Here is a 16,696-nt window from a genome sequence, read left to right on the forward strand (position 1 = left end):
TCGCTCCTAGTGCAGACGGCGAGCTGAGAAGCACTGCATGCCCTAGCCATGCGCTGCATCCCGGCAATCCCATGGGACTCCCCCCCACACACACACACCCAGCACTGGTACCGGGCACAAAGCCGCCACCACCGGCTCATTTCAATCAAAAGCATCACATCCTGATGACAGATATAAACCGCTCCCCATCTGCATATAAACGGTGCCGTGCCCGCTGCATACCAACAGCCTGCCCACGGTCCTCCAGCAGCGCTCCCACCTGTCCTGCCGCCTCTGGCACTCAACAGGTGCTGTCTGCACGGCCAGGAATGCAGACACTTTCACCCCGATCTCTGCCACAGCCTCCCCATTGCCAACATGGGGACAGCACTTCCCACAGCTGTGCACAAAGCATCCGGCATCGCCGCCCACAGACCCGCTGCCCCCTGGCGTTCACACACGGCACAGTCCCAGAGCCAGCTGCGCTCTGTCCACTGCTGGCTGCAAAGTAGCACGTCCCAGCACTGGCTCCACATGGCAATCAGCACATGTGCTGACACAGGAAGTCACGCTCTGGGCTTTGGCTGTTCCTTCCCCCAGGGACGGTTCCAACCCCGAGGGCTGCCTCCTCTCGTGGCAGGTGGGTGTTCCCCACGGAGAAGCAGGGCTGGTACTTGCCAAAGGAAGCACTCCGAAGGGAAGTGCAAAGCACAACCCGGGACAGCAATGGTCTGGCACAATGGGTGAGACCAGCAGCCCTGGGCTCTTCCTCGGGGGTGGGGTCACAGCAGTCAGGACTGGACATTTCCCACCCTGAGCATCCTTCAGCTCCCCCGTGACGACGAGGCTCTGCCCTGTGCACTGACGGGAAGGGCCCCACACACGGCGTCGACAGCAATGTGATCCCTCTGCCCGGGGACAGGCTGTGCAGAGACTGCCGGATGGAGGACTCCACCCAGCTCTCCATCCCAACAGCTCCACGTCCACAACCCTGTGTGGAGGGGGCAGGACTGCGCTGTAGCCCGGAGACCCTGCAGCATGGCCTGGAGGGGGGATCTGCCCCCCAGCTCAGTTTAACACCCTATTCAGGAAGCCCAGCTTGGTGCAGGGGGTCAGGGTCTAGTGTGAGCCAAGCAGCATCTCCTGTCAGACCCTCATCCTGTCACTCCTGGCTTGGCGCCTGCAGACTTTGCCTGCACATCCAAGAGGGCTGTTGATGCAGCCATGTGGCCAGAGGGGGGAGGGTTTGGAATGGTCAGACCGCTGGCGTCCGGAGACGCTGCCTCTCCGGCTGACCAATGTCCCATTGCTTCCTAGTGCTCCCGGCGGGCTGTCTCTTGTGTCAGACTTGGATTGTAGCTTCTGGGGGCAGGGATCTTTCTATCCCGTGTTTGTACAGCGCTGGCACCACAGGGCCCCGTCCATGGCCGGAGCTCCCGGGCACCACGGCAATGCTAATAATAAATGATAATCACTCTGCGTGAACTCAGGAGCTGGCAAGATGAAGAGCATCGTCACCAGCCCTCTGCCGGCCGGCGCGCGTTACCAAGCAGCACACCTGATTAGCTGGAACGCTACACAGGTGCAAGAAGCTTTGTAACTAAGATTATGACTTTGCATAAGTGCTTCCTTGGGCAGAACCCCATAATATAAACCTGGGGGCTGATTTGAAGCCACCCCACAATCCCCTGTGCTAACGCAGCTGCACCAGCCCAGTCGCTAGTCCCCTTACGTGCAGAGAACATGTGACTAGGTGCCTGACTGTCCTTAAGGGGCCCCACCTGCAAACCTCACACACACACACATCCTGTTGGGGCACTACGGCCTGGCAGCATCAGAACCAGTGCTGCCATTACGAACCTACCGGCACGTTCCAGCTTAAGGCACAGTCCTGCGCAGGTGCTGAGTGCTCTGAACTCCCACTGGAGCCAAGGGCAGCTGGGCGTGCTCAGCACCTGGCTGGATCAGCCCCTTCCTGGGGCCGGTCTTGCAGAGATCTTGGCAATCCCCTGTACCGTGTGTCTGATGCAAGCGGAGCAGGAAGTACAGCATGTCTGAGCCATGGAAAGAACATGGGCCGATACGCAGCAGCTGGCAGAAAAGGGTGAGCCCAGCTCAGGAACGGGGACGGGACACACCCAGCTTTACATTTCAATGGTATTTAATAGCGTGCCAGAGGAGGGACCCGTGCAGGCTCCCCACACCCTCCCTGACCCACGGTGCATCCATGCCACACAGACTGGCATCTGCACCCCCCTGAGTAAGTCAATATTGCGCTGTCCACTCCATCACCAAAGCAAACCTGCCAGGGCACAGCTGGGCCACAATGCTGGGATCCCAGGGGAGAGCTAAACACGCAGAGCATCACCTGTGAGTAACACGCCACAGCACGACATGAGCCAGCACTGCTCAGGACAGGCGCCATCCCCAGCCAACGCAACACAAACCTCAGCAACTTGCTGTCAGAGAGGCTGAGAGACTGTCATGCTCTGGAAATGCATTTGTCCAACACAAACATGACCCAGGCATTGTTTCAGCATGAGTCAGTGACTGGCAACACTCCAACACCATCCTGTTTTGCTGTTTGGAGGTTTTTCCCCTAACTCTGCAGGATATGAGTGCAGGCTCTGGGCCGTTTCCTATCTGCTTCTCTCTTACTATTACATTTCCCACAAGCATTTGTACTGATACTGCCCAGCAGCTCAGTGCTCCGTATCCTGGCTTCTGCACTGAAAGCATTTTATGGTTACAAAGCCTAAAAAACAGAAAACAAAAATGCAAATGGATGGAGTGAGCAGGAGCATGTGTCCTAGACCATGGGAGGCATGCAGGGGAACAGCAACATTTCACTTCAGTGTTGAAAAAATGATTCTGATTAAACACCCCACATCTACTATGACAGGGGCTGTGTGTGTAGATTCATAGGTCCTAAGGCCAGAGGGAACTTTGTGCTCAGCTAGACCGACCTCCTGGATAACACCGGTCAGAGAACTGCCCCAACATAGAGAAGATCTGTTAGAAAAAATATCCAGTCTTGATTTAAAAAATGTCAGCGATGGTGGCTCCACCACGACCCTTGGTAAGTTGTTCCAGTGGTTAGTTACTGTCCCTGTTAAAAATTTACACCTTATTTCCAGTCTGAATTCACCTGACTTCAAATTCCAGCCAGTGGATCCTGTTAGACCTGTCTCTGCTGGACTGAAGAGCTCAGTATTAAATCTTTGTTCCCCATGTAGATACTTATAGACTGGCATCAAGTCACCCCTTAATCTTCTCTTTGTTAAGCTAAATAGACTTAGCTCTTCGAGTCTCTCACTATAAGGCACTATCTCCAATTCTTTTCTCTTTGACCCCTCTCCAATTTATCAACATCCTTCTTGAACAGTGAACCCCAGAACTGGACACAGTATTCCAGCAGCAATCACACCAGTGCCAAATATAAAGGTAAAATAACCTCTCTACTCCTACTCGAGATTCCCGTTTGTGGGTCCTAGCCCATGTTGTCGTTGTTGATCACATTAGATCTTTTGGCCCCAGCATCACACTGGGAGCTCGTGTTCACCTGATTATCCACCAGGACCATCAAACCTTTTTCAGAGTCGCTGCTTCCCAGGAGAGAGCCCCCCATCCTGTACGTCTGGCTGACAGTCCTTGTTCTTGGAGGTATACATTTGCATTTAGCCGTACTGAAACCCATATTATTTGCTTGTGGCCAGTTTACCAAGCAATCCAAATTGCTCTGTACCAGTGACCTGTCCTCTTCATTATTTATCACTCCTCCAATTTTTGTGGCATCTCCAACTTTATTTTAATTCCAGATCATTGAAAAAAATCTTAAACAGCACAGGGCCAAGAATCAATCCGTGTGGGACCCCACTGGAAACACACCCGCTCAGTGATGATTCCCCATTTACAGTCACAATTTGAGACTTATCAGTTGGCCAGTTTTTAATCCATTTAATGTGCGCCATGTTAATTCATTGTTGTTTAATCAAAATGTTGTGTGGTACCCAGTCAAACACCTTACAGAAGTCTAAGTATATTACATCAACACTATAATCTAAATCTATCAAACTTTCTATAAATCCATGTTGATTTGCATTAGTTACATTACCCTGCTTTAATTCTGTATTAACTGAGTCCCATATTAGCCATTCCATTATCTTGTCCACGATCCATGTCAGGCTGACAGACCTAGAATTATCCAGGTCAGGCCGTTTACAGTTTTTAAATATTCCAGTCTTCTGGAATTTGCCTTGTGCACCAAGACATATTGAAAATCAACATTAACGGTCTAGCAAGCTCCTAAGTTAGGAGCTTGGATGCAAGTTATCTGCTTATTGTAAAATGTCTAACTTTAGTAGCTTCTGTTTAACATCCTCCAGAGATATTGGTGGAATGGAAAGAGTGTTATCACCATATGATGAGACTTCATGATCTCTTGTTTCCCTTAATATAGCATAGAAATATTTATTGAACACTTCTGCCTTTTCTGCATTGCTATTGAAAATTTTACCATTTCCATCTATTAATGGACAAATATTATTATCAGGATTCTTTTTGTTTCTAATATATTTTAAAAACTCCTTCTTACTGTGATTAATTCTGCTTGCCATAGACTTCTCCTTGTGTCCCTTTGCTTCCCTTATCAATTTTCTACAATTCCTAACTTCTGATTTATCTTCATTACTATCAACTTCCCCGTTTTTCCATTTGTCATATATTATTATTTTTATAGCTGCCTTCACTTCCAAACCAAGTCAGTTTTTTAACCAGCATGGCCTTCTTCCTCAATTGTGGGATTGTGCCTTTTTGGGCATCTAGTTTGGTGGCTCATAAGACAGTATGAACATGTGATCACAGGCAACAGGGCAGAGGTGATTTGACTCCGGATGGACAGGGAGAATGGGGTCAAAGGAAATCTGACAAATATATGGGTAAGGGAAACCCCAGACCCACTGATGGTACGAACTCAGGCATCTTTAGGTCTCGTCTATACTACGGGATTCACTGTGTGTTTTTCTGTACAGCTGTGAGCATGCAGGTGTTTTTACTGCTGTATTATTTAGCCTTACCCAGTGCAGGTTTTCATGACCTGCTGCTAAAGATGCCCAAGCCCTGTCTGCACTTGCGCTGACACTGCATTTCCTAGCACAGGCAGAGCCACAGCACACAGTCCTGCGCATGGACTACGGCTTGCAAAAACACTCTCTGACCCAATGCGAATGTGCGCCTTGTTGCTGGACACGGATTGCAGAACCCTGGGCAACCAACTGGGGGCCAATCCCTGAAACGCAAGTCTATCAGCTTCACTCTGGGGCTGCAGCAGCATCCCAACCACAGGGGCAAATCATTCATGGACTTGGCTTGGGAACCACAGCCTTGCCTTTACACGATCACTTGCCGAGAGGGGTTAGCAGGCTGCACCCTCCAGAGCTACCCAGAAAGGCTGCCCCAGCCTCAGCCACGCCACAAAGGGCTGTTCTCCTGCTGAGGCATTACCAGAAAACAAAGTCACATGTTGTTCCATGCACACGGACTCCTGGAGTCTACACTGCTAACACTGTACAATCATCTCAGTCTGACGCTAACCTTGAAATCTGACTCCGCAACACCGTCACACTCAGTAGCTAGTCCCTGTGGTGTATTAACGTGGTGCGACGGGGAGCTGGAGTTACTGCTCTGGGCACTGAAACCCTCCACACATGCCCAGAACAGGTACAGTAGCACGGCAAACTCCCCACCCCCTGACCTGGAGGGGTTCCCCGAGGGGGGCAGTGTCTAGGTCTGTGTCTGCAGAGACTCCAGACGCAGGGGAGATGAGTGCCATGCTCATAGACTCATACCCAGAAGGGACCACGGGGTCATCCACTCTGGCCTCCTGCATCACACGGGCCAGAGCCCCCTGCCTAGTGACTCCTGTATCCAGCCCAATAGTTAGGGCCCTACCCAATTCACGGTCTATTTTGGTCCATTTCACGATCATAGGATTTTTAAAATAGTAAATTTCATGATTGCAGCTATTTAAATCTGAAATTCCACGCTGTTGTAATTGTAGGGGGTCCTGACCCAAAAAGGAGTTGTGTGTGAGGAGTGTCGCAGGGTTGTTGTAGGGCGGGTTGTGGTACTGCCACCCTCACTTCTGTGCTGCTGCTGGTGGTGGCGCTGCCTTCAGAGCTGGGTGGCCAGAGAGCGGTGGCTGCTGGCCAGGAGCCCAGCTCTGAAGGCAGCGTTGCCGCCAGCAGCAGCGCAGAAATAAGGGTAGAATGGTATGGTATTGCCACCCTTACTTCTGCACTGCTGCCTTCAGAACTGGGCACCTGGCCAACAGCCGCCGCCCAGCTCTGAAGTCAGCGCAGACATAAGGGTTGCAATACTGCGACCCCTCTACAATAACCTGGGAACCCCCCTACAACTGCCTTTTGGGTCAGGACCCTCAATTTGAGAAACGCTGGTCTCCCCCCGTGAAATCTGTATAGTATAGGGTTAAAGCACACAAAAAAACAGATTTCACGGGTGGAGACCAGATTTCCTGCATTTTTCATGTCCGTGAATTTGGTAGGTGTCACGGAGTCCCCGGGCAATGCTCTGGAACTGCTCCCTACGAAGCCAGTCAGGACTCTGGTGAAGTCTCCTCTCTGACAGCAGATTGTCTTCAGGGCAAGAAGCTCACACGGCTTCCACCTTCCTGGGTCTGACCTTGGAGCATTCAGCATAACCCCTCTGTGCGCTTCCCACAGCGAGTCCACCCAGGCAGGGTCCTGGGGAAGCCAGAAGGTCCTGCACACACCCCAACTTCGCAGTCAGATGTGACTCTCAGCCAGCAGTAAAACAGAGGTTTATTAGATGACAGGAACATGGTCTAAAACAGAGCTTGTAGGTCCAGAGAACAGGACCCCTCGGCTGGGTCCATTCTGGGGGGCAGTGAGCCAGACACCTACGTCTGCCCTCACTTCCCATCCCCATCCAGCTCCAAACTGAAACTCCCTCCAGCCCCTCCTGCTCTGGGCTTTGTCTCTTTCCTGGGCCAGGAGGTCACCTGATCTCTTTGTTCTCCCACACCTTCAGTTGGCATCTTTGCAGAGGAGGAGCCCAGGCCATTAGTTGCCAGGAGACAGACTGTCGGCCATTCTCTGTGCAGACAGTATCACAGGGGCCTTCTTGGGCTCTGCAACAATTATACACCCTGATCCTCCCACCTAGATACCTAAGAAATACATAGGGGAAACCGAGGCACCCACAAAGTATTCAGAGAAAACATTAAGAACATTCCCACTTGGTCACAGTAGGGCCCTACCAATAGCACACGCAGAACTGGCTTGGAGCACCTGCTCACTCGGCCCAGGCTGCTGCGGAGCGGCCAGATAGCGAGGGCTTCGGACGAGTGACCTACAGGTGACAACGGAGCGCCATATCCCATTGCCATGCCTCTCCCTGAGCTATGCACCAGCATCACAGGGCGCAGCAAACAGCCCTCTTCATGTCAGCGCCACTCACAAACCTGTTAAAAAAGCAAAGAGTGTTACATGGAAAGGGATCCCCCACACGGTCCCACTGGCTTCACCAACCACGGAGAGCGAGGAGGGCTGTGTGCAAAGATGGGCCACGGTCCCACAGTCATGACTCTCTGGATGGGCGCATGGATTCGACTGCAGCGTGGGAGCCAAAGTCAGAGAACAAATGATACTGTGGCTCCATATACAGTCTCTCTCAATCAGTGCAAATTTGCTCTAATTATAGATAGGATATTTTCTCACTGCCAGCCCAGCAAACTCAGCCGGGGTCCTAACAGTCAAGACTGGTTATTCCTGGCCTGTGCGTTCTCCCTGGGAACACAGATCTACAGCAGGAGCTCAGGGGACAGCCGGGGGCGATTTGTCAGGCAGGTTGCATGCAGCTCACTCTCCCACGGCTCTCGTCTCACATCAAGAAGGGTGCAAGCGGGACACTGGCGTCGCATAGGCCTCTGCACAGTAAAAATACCCCCCGGTGCCAGGCACTGTTAGGCCTATCCAGCAATGCTAGTGCACCCAGCTCCCATGCCACCCCTGGCTTAGGGTGAAGGAGGGGCTTTGGCCAGAGACTGCTGCACTCCACCTAGCCCCCGATGGCGTCTGGTCCCTTGGGGACGGTTGCCAGGTGGCACAGGTGACAGCAGCCCTGGGGCTGAGGGTGACAGGGCTATGTCCTGAGAACCAGGTAGCCCCCAGCCTCCCGCCTGCTGCACAGAGACTCGGAGCAGGAGAGAATCTGGGTCTTTAATTTCCAATATTAAGAAAAATCCATTTACACTTACAAACAGGGTGGATAAAAATCAGATTTTTTTTTTTTATTTAAAATCGGATTTTTTTGATAAAATGCTTTTTTAGGATAAAAACTATCTAAAGATAGTTTACTTAAGATACATTATAGTTCAAAGATATCGCAGCATGGAATAGGGATTATAAATTCTAATTATATACTATGAGACAATATATTCATGTAATGTTTAAGAAAAGTTTTGTAAATGAGTTCCAATAGTTCATGGATTAGGGACCCAATCTTGTGGGGTTCCAGGGGCTTCTGTATAGATTATTTAGGTTAATCTTTCTATCTACCCAATGGGACTCAGTGCTCAGTAGCAGATACCATCAGAGATGCTTAGTTTTGCAGTTCTCAAATTGTGGATTTGTGTCTCCAGCAATAACATGCTTGTTAACAGCTAAAATGTTTTAAAATAGATAAACAGGAGTACTTGTGGCACCTTAGAGACTTACAAATTTATTAGAGCATAAGCTTTCGTGGACTACAGCCCAATGCATCCGAAGAAGTGGGCTGTAGTCCACGAAAGCTTATGCTCTAATAAATTTGTAAGTCTCTAAGGTGCCACAAGTACTCCTGTTCTTCTTTTTGCGGATAAAGACTAACACGGCTGCTACTCTGAAACCTTAAAATAGATAAATAATATATAGAGGTGAGAAATAACACACCTCAACCCTACTGTCCCTCTGCAAATTTGTGTACACAGTCAATCCCTCCTTACCTCTCTAAAAGTGCAAAGTTTCAAAAAGTTCAATGAATAAAAGATTGTTGGGGGTGAATAGATCTGGACAAGGAGAAGAAGTCTGGAGATAAATGTGAGAAGCGAAGGACATATGCTTGTTTTGTTAAAATATTGTTTGCTGTTGGAAGAAAAAAAAATCCAGAATACTTAATGTTGTTGTTTTAGTTAAATAAAACAATGTAAATGTCTGTCTGGTGATGTTCTCCTCCTAATACAGCATGGCAAGAAAATCCTTCAAATACTAATGATTAACCTGTTGATTTGAAGCTAGTTCACCTCCCAATTACTTCATAAATATCTGCTTCAATTACCTTTGGTAAATGAAATAACCAAACAATCATTCATTTTCTGATATAGCTGTAAAACTAATCTGAAAAGTTTTCAAAATAAATCACTGTTTAAAAACGTATAGTGTGTACCTTCTAAAAATGAAACCTATATCTATCTGAGTTGTGAAGAATACGTTAAGGTTATAACAATCAGCAAGAATGCACTTTTATGTAGAAAACCATGATTAAATCGAGTCTTCCTGACTCGTGATTTAAATCATGATTTAAATCTATTTGATTTAAATAAGAAATCTTAAACATCAGCATGTTTCCTTTGGGCACAAGCCTGACGTTTGTTGCCTGTCTGTTATGCAGACTGGGCATGGGAGCAGAATCCACGCCATGTTTGTGCACCCAGCGCTGAGTTTATCACGGCTCCGGCCAGCCAGCAGTGCACATAGTCCGGCTGGGCTCTCCTCAGCAGAAGATTTAATTATTAATGCCCGTTACTAACATTTCAAATGGGAAAAGAAGAGTCATGAAGAGCTGTTAATTTCTGATCATTCCCTGAGCGCACACTCATTACAACCAGCAATTCTAGTCTGGGGAGCTGAGCGGCTCTGCCTGAGAACCCTAGCGCAAGCCAATCTGGTACAAACAACTCATCAAGGCATCTCACGGGGAGGATCCGGCTCAACCTGGATTACAACGAAATTTGAGATTCATCTTTTGAACAGACAAGGCCAAATTAAATCAATTTGCTTAAGTACTAATCAGAACATTCCAGATCCTTAAAAATGACAAATTCGGAGCAGCCCTGCTTCAATGTGAATGTCAGTTTAGAGAGGACGTCCTCAAATGGGATCTGGAAATTACACCACAGCCACCTGTTTTACTCATTTAGCCTGAGTGCATTTTGCAGAAAGCCGGCCACATGCGTCATAGGCACAAAGGGAGTAATGATCCTGACCCACTTTGCTATTCACTAATGAAGAATGCTGTATCAGAGCTAGAATTATCATTGTTGCAGGCAGGAAGTTATGGCTGAATTTGACGGTAGACGTGCGCGCTCCTGCTGCATTCAGGACCATTATCCATAGGGTAGCAGTGCCCCCTCGCCCGCGGCACACCGAGGAGTCAGATACAACAGACCAAAGCCTGACGTCCTTTCTTAGGCCGTGATTCAGCAAAGCCCTTGCTCAGGTCTCACTGAAGTCACTGGGAGTGCAGGTGCCCAGCACTTTTGTAAATCAGGCCACCTTCAGACAGGTGCTAAGCAGAGAGTTGGAATTCTGTCTACGGGCCCCCAAGGAGCTTTGCCCCAGCGACCTGCCCAAGTCTCCCCTAGATCCGTGCTGGGATGAGAATTTGGGGGCTCCTGGTGTCAAACTATTCTGCAGCGGCTCCAGAGCATGGCTACCAAGCTCCAGGCAGACTGTTAGGAACCAGGGCACAAACCCCAGACTGGTTGTGAGTTCTACACTTAGATTTCACCAACCAATTAGCAAGTGTAAACTCCCCAGCCACTATAACAGTCTTCACATGGAGTCACAGACAGTCTCCTTGGGTACTCCGATCTGTCTCGCCACCCAGGTGTGATAGCTGGGCCCTTACACCCAGGATCACAGCAATATTCAGGTTACTCCTGGTCCCAAAGGAACAGTCACTTTCCCGAGGTCAACTGCACCTTAGATCTCACCCCAAAGGACAATGCTTGTAGCCAATCCTATAATAAACCAACTGAAGATGTATTCAATAGGAAAAGGAAACAAGAGCGTCAAGAACAAGGTTAAAGCAGGCAAATATACATACATAAATGAGCTACAATCTTAAGCTTCAAAAGGTACTAGAAGCTTCTATAAAAGGCAGGCTCTATATGTTCTTTAGGGCTAACCAAAGCTAAGCACTGGGGTTCTCTTGCTTGTGCCTAGAAACCTTGCCCCCCAGAGTCCAGTCCTCCTTCTTAGGGGTTTTTATTCCCATCTCCCCATGTTCCCTGAGCTGTGAACTCAGCTGATGGGAGGAAGCCACTTGCAAGACTCATCTTCATTGGGGTCGGGGAAGAGCAGAGCAACAAAGTCTTTTGTCCTCTTTAACGTCCCATACTAGCCCGTCTAGTGTCAATGGGCTTTCCCCGTTGGCCAGGATGTAACGCCTTCTGTTGGAGACCAGCCCTTTACACTAGTTAATTGTCTCTCCCCTGTCTGGTGATTACGCAGTCACAGGCGCTCACTGTACCAATGCTTGAATAGAATATCTGCATCCCACATTACATGGTAATATGTGAGACTAATGCAGGCAGCAACTCACAAGCATTCAATACAGTCTAACACTAAACCCATAGCCCCCAGATGAGCCAGCCTGGTTCAGTGCTCAGTTGGGACCTGGGGACCTTGGCATGAGCTGGCACCTGGTCTGCCAGCCTCGCACCAGCTCCCTGCTCTGCGCTCAGATCACTCCCCTGCACTTCTCTTCAATAACAATTTTCTCTCTGCACACGAAGGAGCCTGGCATTGCCCTCACACCACCATCTCTGTTGTTTGTGGTTTAGGCTCATCTGTCCCCAAAGCTGCGGTGAAGTTGTGGGGATTCATCAAACTCAAAGCCACTGTTTGAAGCGTTTCTTCCCTGCCAGCATTACAGGCCTCGTGTACGGTCACTAGAGGTGAGCAAGGCAGAGACACATTCCTTGGGCTGGCAGTTCGGTTACTCTGTGCCCAGGACAGCCCCTTGTGTGCTGCGGTGCCGTTGTGTCCCCGAGGAGCCAGCCAGCCTGGCTCCTGGTCCGTGTGGTTCTTTCGCACAGCAGCATGGGCGGGGTTTGGTTTTAAAGTCCATTAATGGCTATTAGCCAGGATGGGTAAGGAATGGTGTCCCTAGCCTCTGTTTGCCAGAGGGTGGAGATGGACAGCAGGAGAGAGATCACTTGATCATTACCTGTTAGGTTCACTCTCTCTGGGACACCTGGCATTGGCCACAGGGGCGGCTCCAGGCACCAGCGCAGCAAGCGTGTGCCTGGGGAGGCAAGCCACGGGGAGCAGGCTGCCGGTCGCCGTGAGGGCGGCAGTCAGGCCGCCTTTGGTGACACGCCTGCGGGAAGTCCGCTGGTCCCACGGTTTCGGCAGCAATTCGGCAGCGGGGATGCTGAAGGCGCAGCACCGGCAGACCTCCCGCAGGCATGCCGCCGAAAGCCGCCTGACTGTCGTGCTTGGGGCAGCAAAAACCATAGAGCTGCCCCTGATTGGCCACTGTCGGTAGAGAGGATACTGGGCTGGATGGACCTCTGGTCTGACTCAGTACGGCCAAACATATGTTCTTATGGTAGGAGGGGGAGTGGCGGATGGGCGTGGCTGCAGGGACAGGAAAAGATCCTGACATACCTTCAACTCCTTTAAAACAATGGAACAATGCACTGGATAGTCTTGCATCACCGCTGACGCTGTGCAGCTTGGAGCTCGCTTGAGGCTCCGGGGCCACGTCACCCTGATCACGTGAGACCAAGCTGTCAGAATGGCTCAGCTCCCAACCGCTGGGCTCTTCTGAACACGTGGCTACTTACTGAGGTGCCATGGGGAGCTCCGTGAAGCTCTGGCCCTAGTGGGTGCACACTCAGCTCTGGCTGGGACGCGGGATGCCAGAACTCTGTTACCTTCACTTCCCAGCCGCTGGGATTTGCAGTGGTGAAGGGCGACAGCCCTGGAAACCCTGGCCCCTCGTTATCCACCAGCCTCACTCAGTCAAGGAAGCGAAAACATCCATTTCCTACACCTCACTGATGGCCTGAAACCTGACCCACATTTCTGACTCTCAAAAGGAAACGGGACCTCACTCTGGGTTTCCTTCTGAGCACAAGCTACTAAATGGTGCCAAGAGACACCCACGTCAGACAATTACTTTGTGAGGAGCTCATTAGCGTGTGAATCCAGATCCATGATCCCACTGAGCTCATGTTGCAAGAGGACTCAACGTGAAGCCAAGACACAGCTTGGAGATGGTCCCTAATCGCACAGAAAAACATTTCAAGAGGATTACGGTGTTTTAGCAACCAGGCCACGTCCCAGGCCAGCGACTCTCACTGGAAGCAGTCACGTTTCCTTAAAGAAATCCCAGCGCTCTCGGAAGCTGTTACACATATGTAAAAAGATCAGACTGTGGTCTGAAGCCGTGTGAACGTCTAGAGCAAAGGACATTTTTCAGTACAAAAATCGTCGACTGCAACTGAAATCAGCACCAGCAAGAGCAGTAGCCTCCAGCGCATGTGGGAAATCCACATCTACACAACACGCAAGTCGATATATACCCAGCCCGTACACTCAGCACTCCAGCAGGACCCTTCAGGCAATTCAAAGCCTCATTTTCCTCCCTCTGGTTCTTTCACTTCACTGCAGGCACAAAACATTCAAGTGCAAGGAGCCAAGAGTGGCTCCTAAGATGGAGGTGCTCAGTGTCTGGGGTGGGTTGGGTCACTTGTTAGCACCGGATGTGGTCTGAATTCAGTGCAGGCGGTGGAGGGTGCGACCCATTTACACCACGATGCCATGCCCCCAGCCCCCAGCGGTGAGCAGAGAGGCCAGGAGGATGGTCGCGCTGCGCAGAACCTGTAATTAGAACTTGGTTCGGCTCAAGGATCAGACATGCAGCTGTCACACCTGCACCCACCTTGGCCTGCGGAAACGTTGCTGCTCTGACAGAATTGAATCGTTGTGGCCAATGTTTTGGACGTAGAGGCCCAGAGTTAGGCTCCTAAATCCAGCCGTGGGCACCTGAAGAGAAGTGGCCTTAGCACCCAGAAGTCACAGCGACTCCTCTGGGAGCATGGCCGGGAGCCAGGCCACGTCCAAGGAGCCTATGTACCGACTTCAGGAACTCAGCTTTGCAAGTTTTGGCCTCTCTGTCCAAAGTGACACATGGAGCTAAGGTCTTAGGCAAAGAACAGCGTCCTGCATGTTTCTCTTTACACAGACACCAGCCTCTGACTATCCCCAACACACAGCCCCAGTAAGCAGGACTCACGGGAGCGCTGTACTTTGCTCTGCAGAGTGAGTCTCCATGTGAGCACAGCACAGGGATGTCAGCTGCTGTCTCCCCACCTCTGCTGAGAGCCAGGCCCACTGGCATACCTGTACACAGGCTGCATCTCTCTGGCTATCCCAATGACGGCTCCTTGCAGGAAACGGTCAAACTCCTCGAACAGCTCTCGGATGTTGGTCTTGTACTTCAGGTCCAAGTCCAGCTGGATCATCCGTTCTATCTCTAGAAGGGACAGAGAAGAAAAATCAGCAACACAAGGTGACAAACTCAAGCAGCTGTAAATCAACGGGGACGTCAATGGGACTATCGTGATTTACTCCACCTCGGTAGCTGGGGGACCAATCTCCTCGGGGACTGGCTAGCCACAGGAGGCAGGAGGGGGATAAACTAACAGCATCAGGGGAGGGTAAAAAGAGGAAAACATGAGCCTTCAGTCAACACAAAATTGAGATGTTGAAGACAAAATTAATGAAGGAACCAAAGGCCGTGAAGAGAAGAAATTCTTAAATTGCCTACACACCAGTGCAAGGAGCCTGGGTAACCGCCAAGAGGAATCGGAATTGCTCATCATTACGGCTACGATTTTGACATGGAGGTAGCAGAAGTCACAGAATCTGTGACTTCCAAAGACCTCCGTGACTTCAGCTCCAATTCCAATATATCTTTTTTGAGCTGGAGCGACCACATCTGCACACAGTATTCAAGATGTGGACGTACCATGGATTTGTATAGAGGCAATATATTTTCTATCCCTTTCTTAATGATTCTCAACATATTGTTTGCTTTTTTGACTGCCACTGCACATTGAGTGGATATTTTCAGAGAACTATCCACAATGACTCCAAGATCTCTTTCTTGAGTGGTAACAGCTAATGTAGACCCCATCATTTTATATGTATAGTTGAGATTATGTTTTCCAATGTGCATTACTTTGCATTTATCAACCTTGAATTTCATCTGCCATTTTGTTGCCCAGTCACCCAGTTTTGTGAGATCCTTTTGTAGCGCTTCGCAGTCTTCCTGGGACTAAACTATCTTAAGTAGTTTTGTATCATCTGCAATTTTGCCACCTCACTGTTTACCCCTTTTTATGAATATGTTAAACAAGACTGGGCCCAGTACTATTTACCTCTCTCCATTCTGAAAACTGACCATTTATTCCTACCCTTTGTTTCCTATCTTTTAACCAGTTACCAGTCCATGAGAGAACCTTCCCTCTTATCCCATGACAGCTTACTTGGCTTAAGAGCCTTTGGTGAGGGACCTTGTCAAAGGCTTTCTGAAAATCTAAGTACACTCTATCCACTGGATCCCCCTTGTCCACATGCCTGTTGACCCCCTCAAAGAATTCTAGTAGATTGGTGAGGCATGATTTCCATTTACAAAAACCATGTTGCCTCTTCCCCCAACAAATTATGTTCATGTATGTGTCTGACATTTTTGTTCTTCACTATAGTTTCAACCAGTTTGCCTGATACTGAAGTCAGGCTTAGCAGCCTGTAATTGCCGGGATCACCTCTGCAGCCCTTTTTAAAAATTGGAGTCACATTGGCTATCCTCCAGTCATTTGGTACAGAAGCTGATTTAAATGATAGGTTACAGACTACCATTAGTAGTCCTGCAATTTCACATTTGAGTCCTTCAGAACTCTTGGATGAATACCATCTGGTCCTGGTGACCTATTACTGATTATTTATCAATTTGCTTCAAAACCTCTTCTAATGACACCTCATCTGGGACAGTTCCTCAGATTTGTCACCTAAAAATGATATACTTAATATACATACATAATATACTTAGACTTCTGTAAGGCACTGGACTGGCACCACACAATTCTTTGATTAAAAAGCTAGAAAAATATATAAAATCAACACTGTACAGATTAAATGGTTTAAAAACTGGCTAATTGATAGGTCTCAAAATATAACTGTAAATGAGGAATTGTCATTGAATGGGTCTTTCACTCTGAGATTGGTTTTTAGTCCTACGCTATTTAACATTTTATTAGTGACCTGGAAGAAAATCTAAAATGATGACTGATAACATTTGCAGACGACACAACAACTGGGGGAGTGATAAATAACAAAGAGGACATGTCACTGATTGAGAGCAATCTGGATCCTTTGGTAAACTGGGCGCAAGCAAAGAGTGTGTATTGTAATATAGCTAATATAGTATGTATTGTAAATATATCCATCTAGGAACAAAGAAAGCAGGTCACACTTGCAGGACGGAGGGGTCTCTACCTGGGAAGCAGGACTCTGAAAAAGACTGGGGAGTCATGAAGGACAATCAGCTGAACATGAGCTCTCAGCACAACACTGCTAATGTGAACAACAAGAAGAACATGCTCTGGGGTGGATAAACAGGGGCC

The 16,696-nt window shown here is 49.1% G+C and overlaps 1 protein-coding gene across 1 annotated transcript in view; it reads right to left on the minus strand.

Moving 5' to 3' along the window:
* XXYLT1 (xyloside xylosyltransferase 1) overlaps window positions 1–16,696 on the minus strand; it is a 100,050-nt gene that overhangs the window by 19,711 nt on the left and 63,643 nt on the right. The window contains exon 3 of the mRNA XM_034781524.1: window positions 14,412–14,544. Within this exon, the coding sequence (XP_034637415.1) occupies window positions 14,412–14,544 (133 nt within the window). The remainder of the gene's footprint in view (window positions 1–14,411; window positions 14,545–16,696) is intronic.

This window comes from Trachemys scripta, chromosome 9 (assembly GCF_013100865.1).
Source record: "Trachemys scripta elegans isolate TJP31775 chromosome 9, CAS_Tse_1.0, whole genome shotgun sequence".
In the NCBI taxonomy this organism is placed as follows: domain Eukaryota; kingdom Metazoa; phylum Chordata; order Testudines; family Emydidae; genus Trachemys; species Trachemys scripta.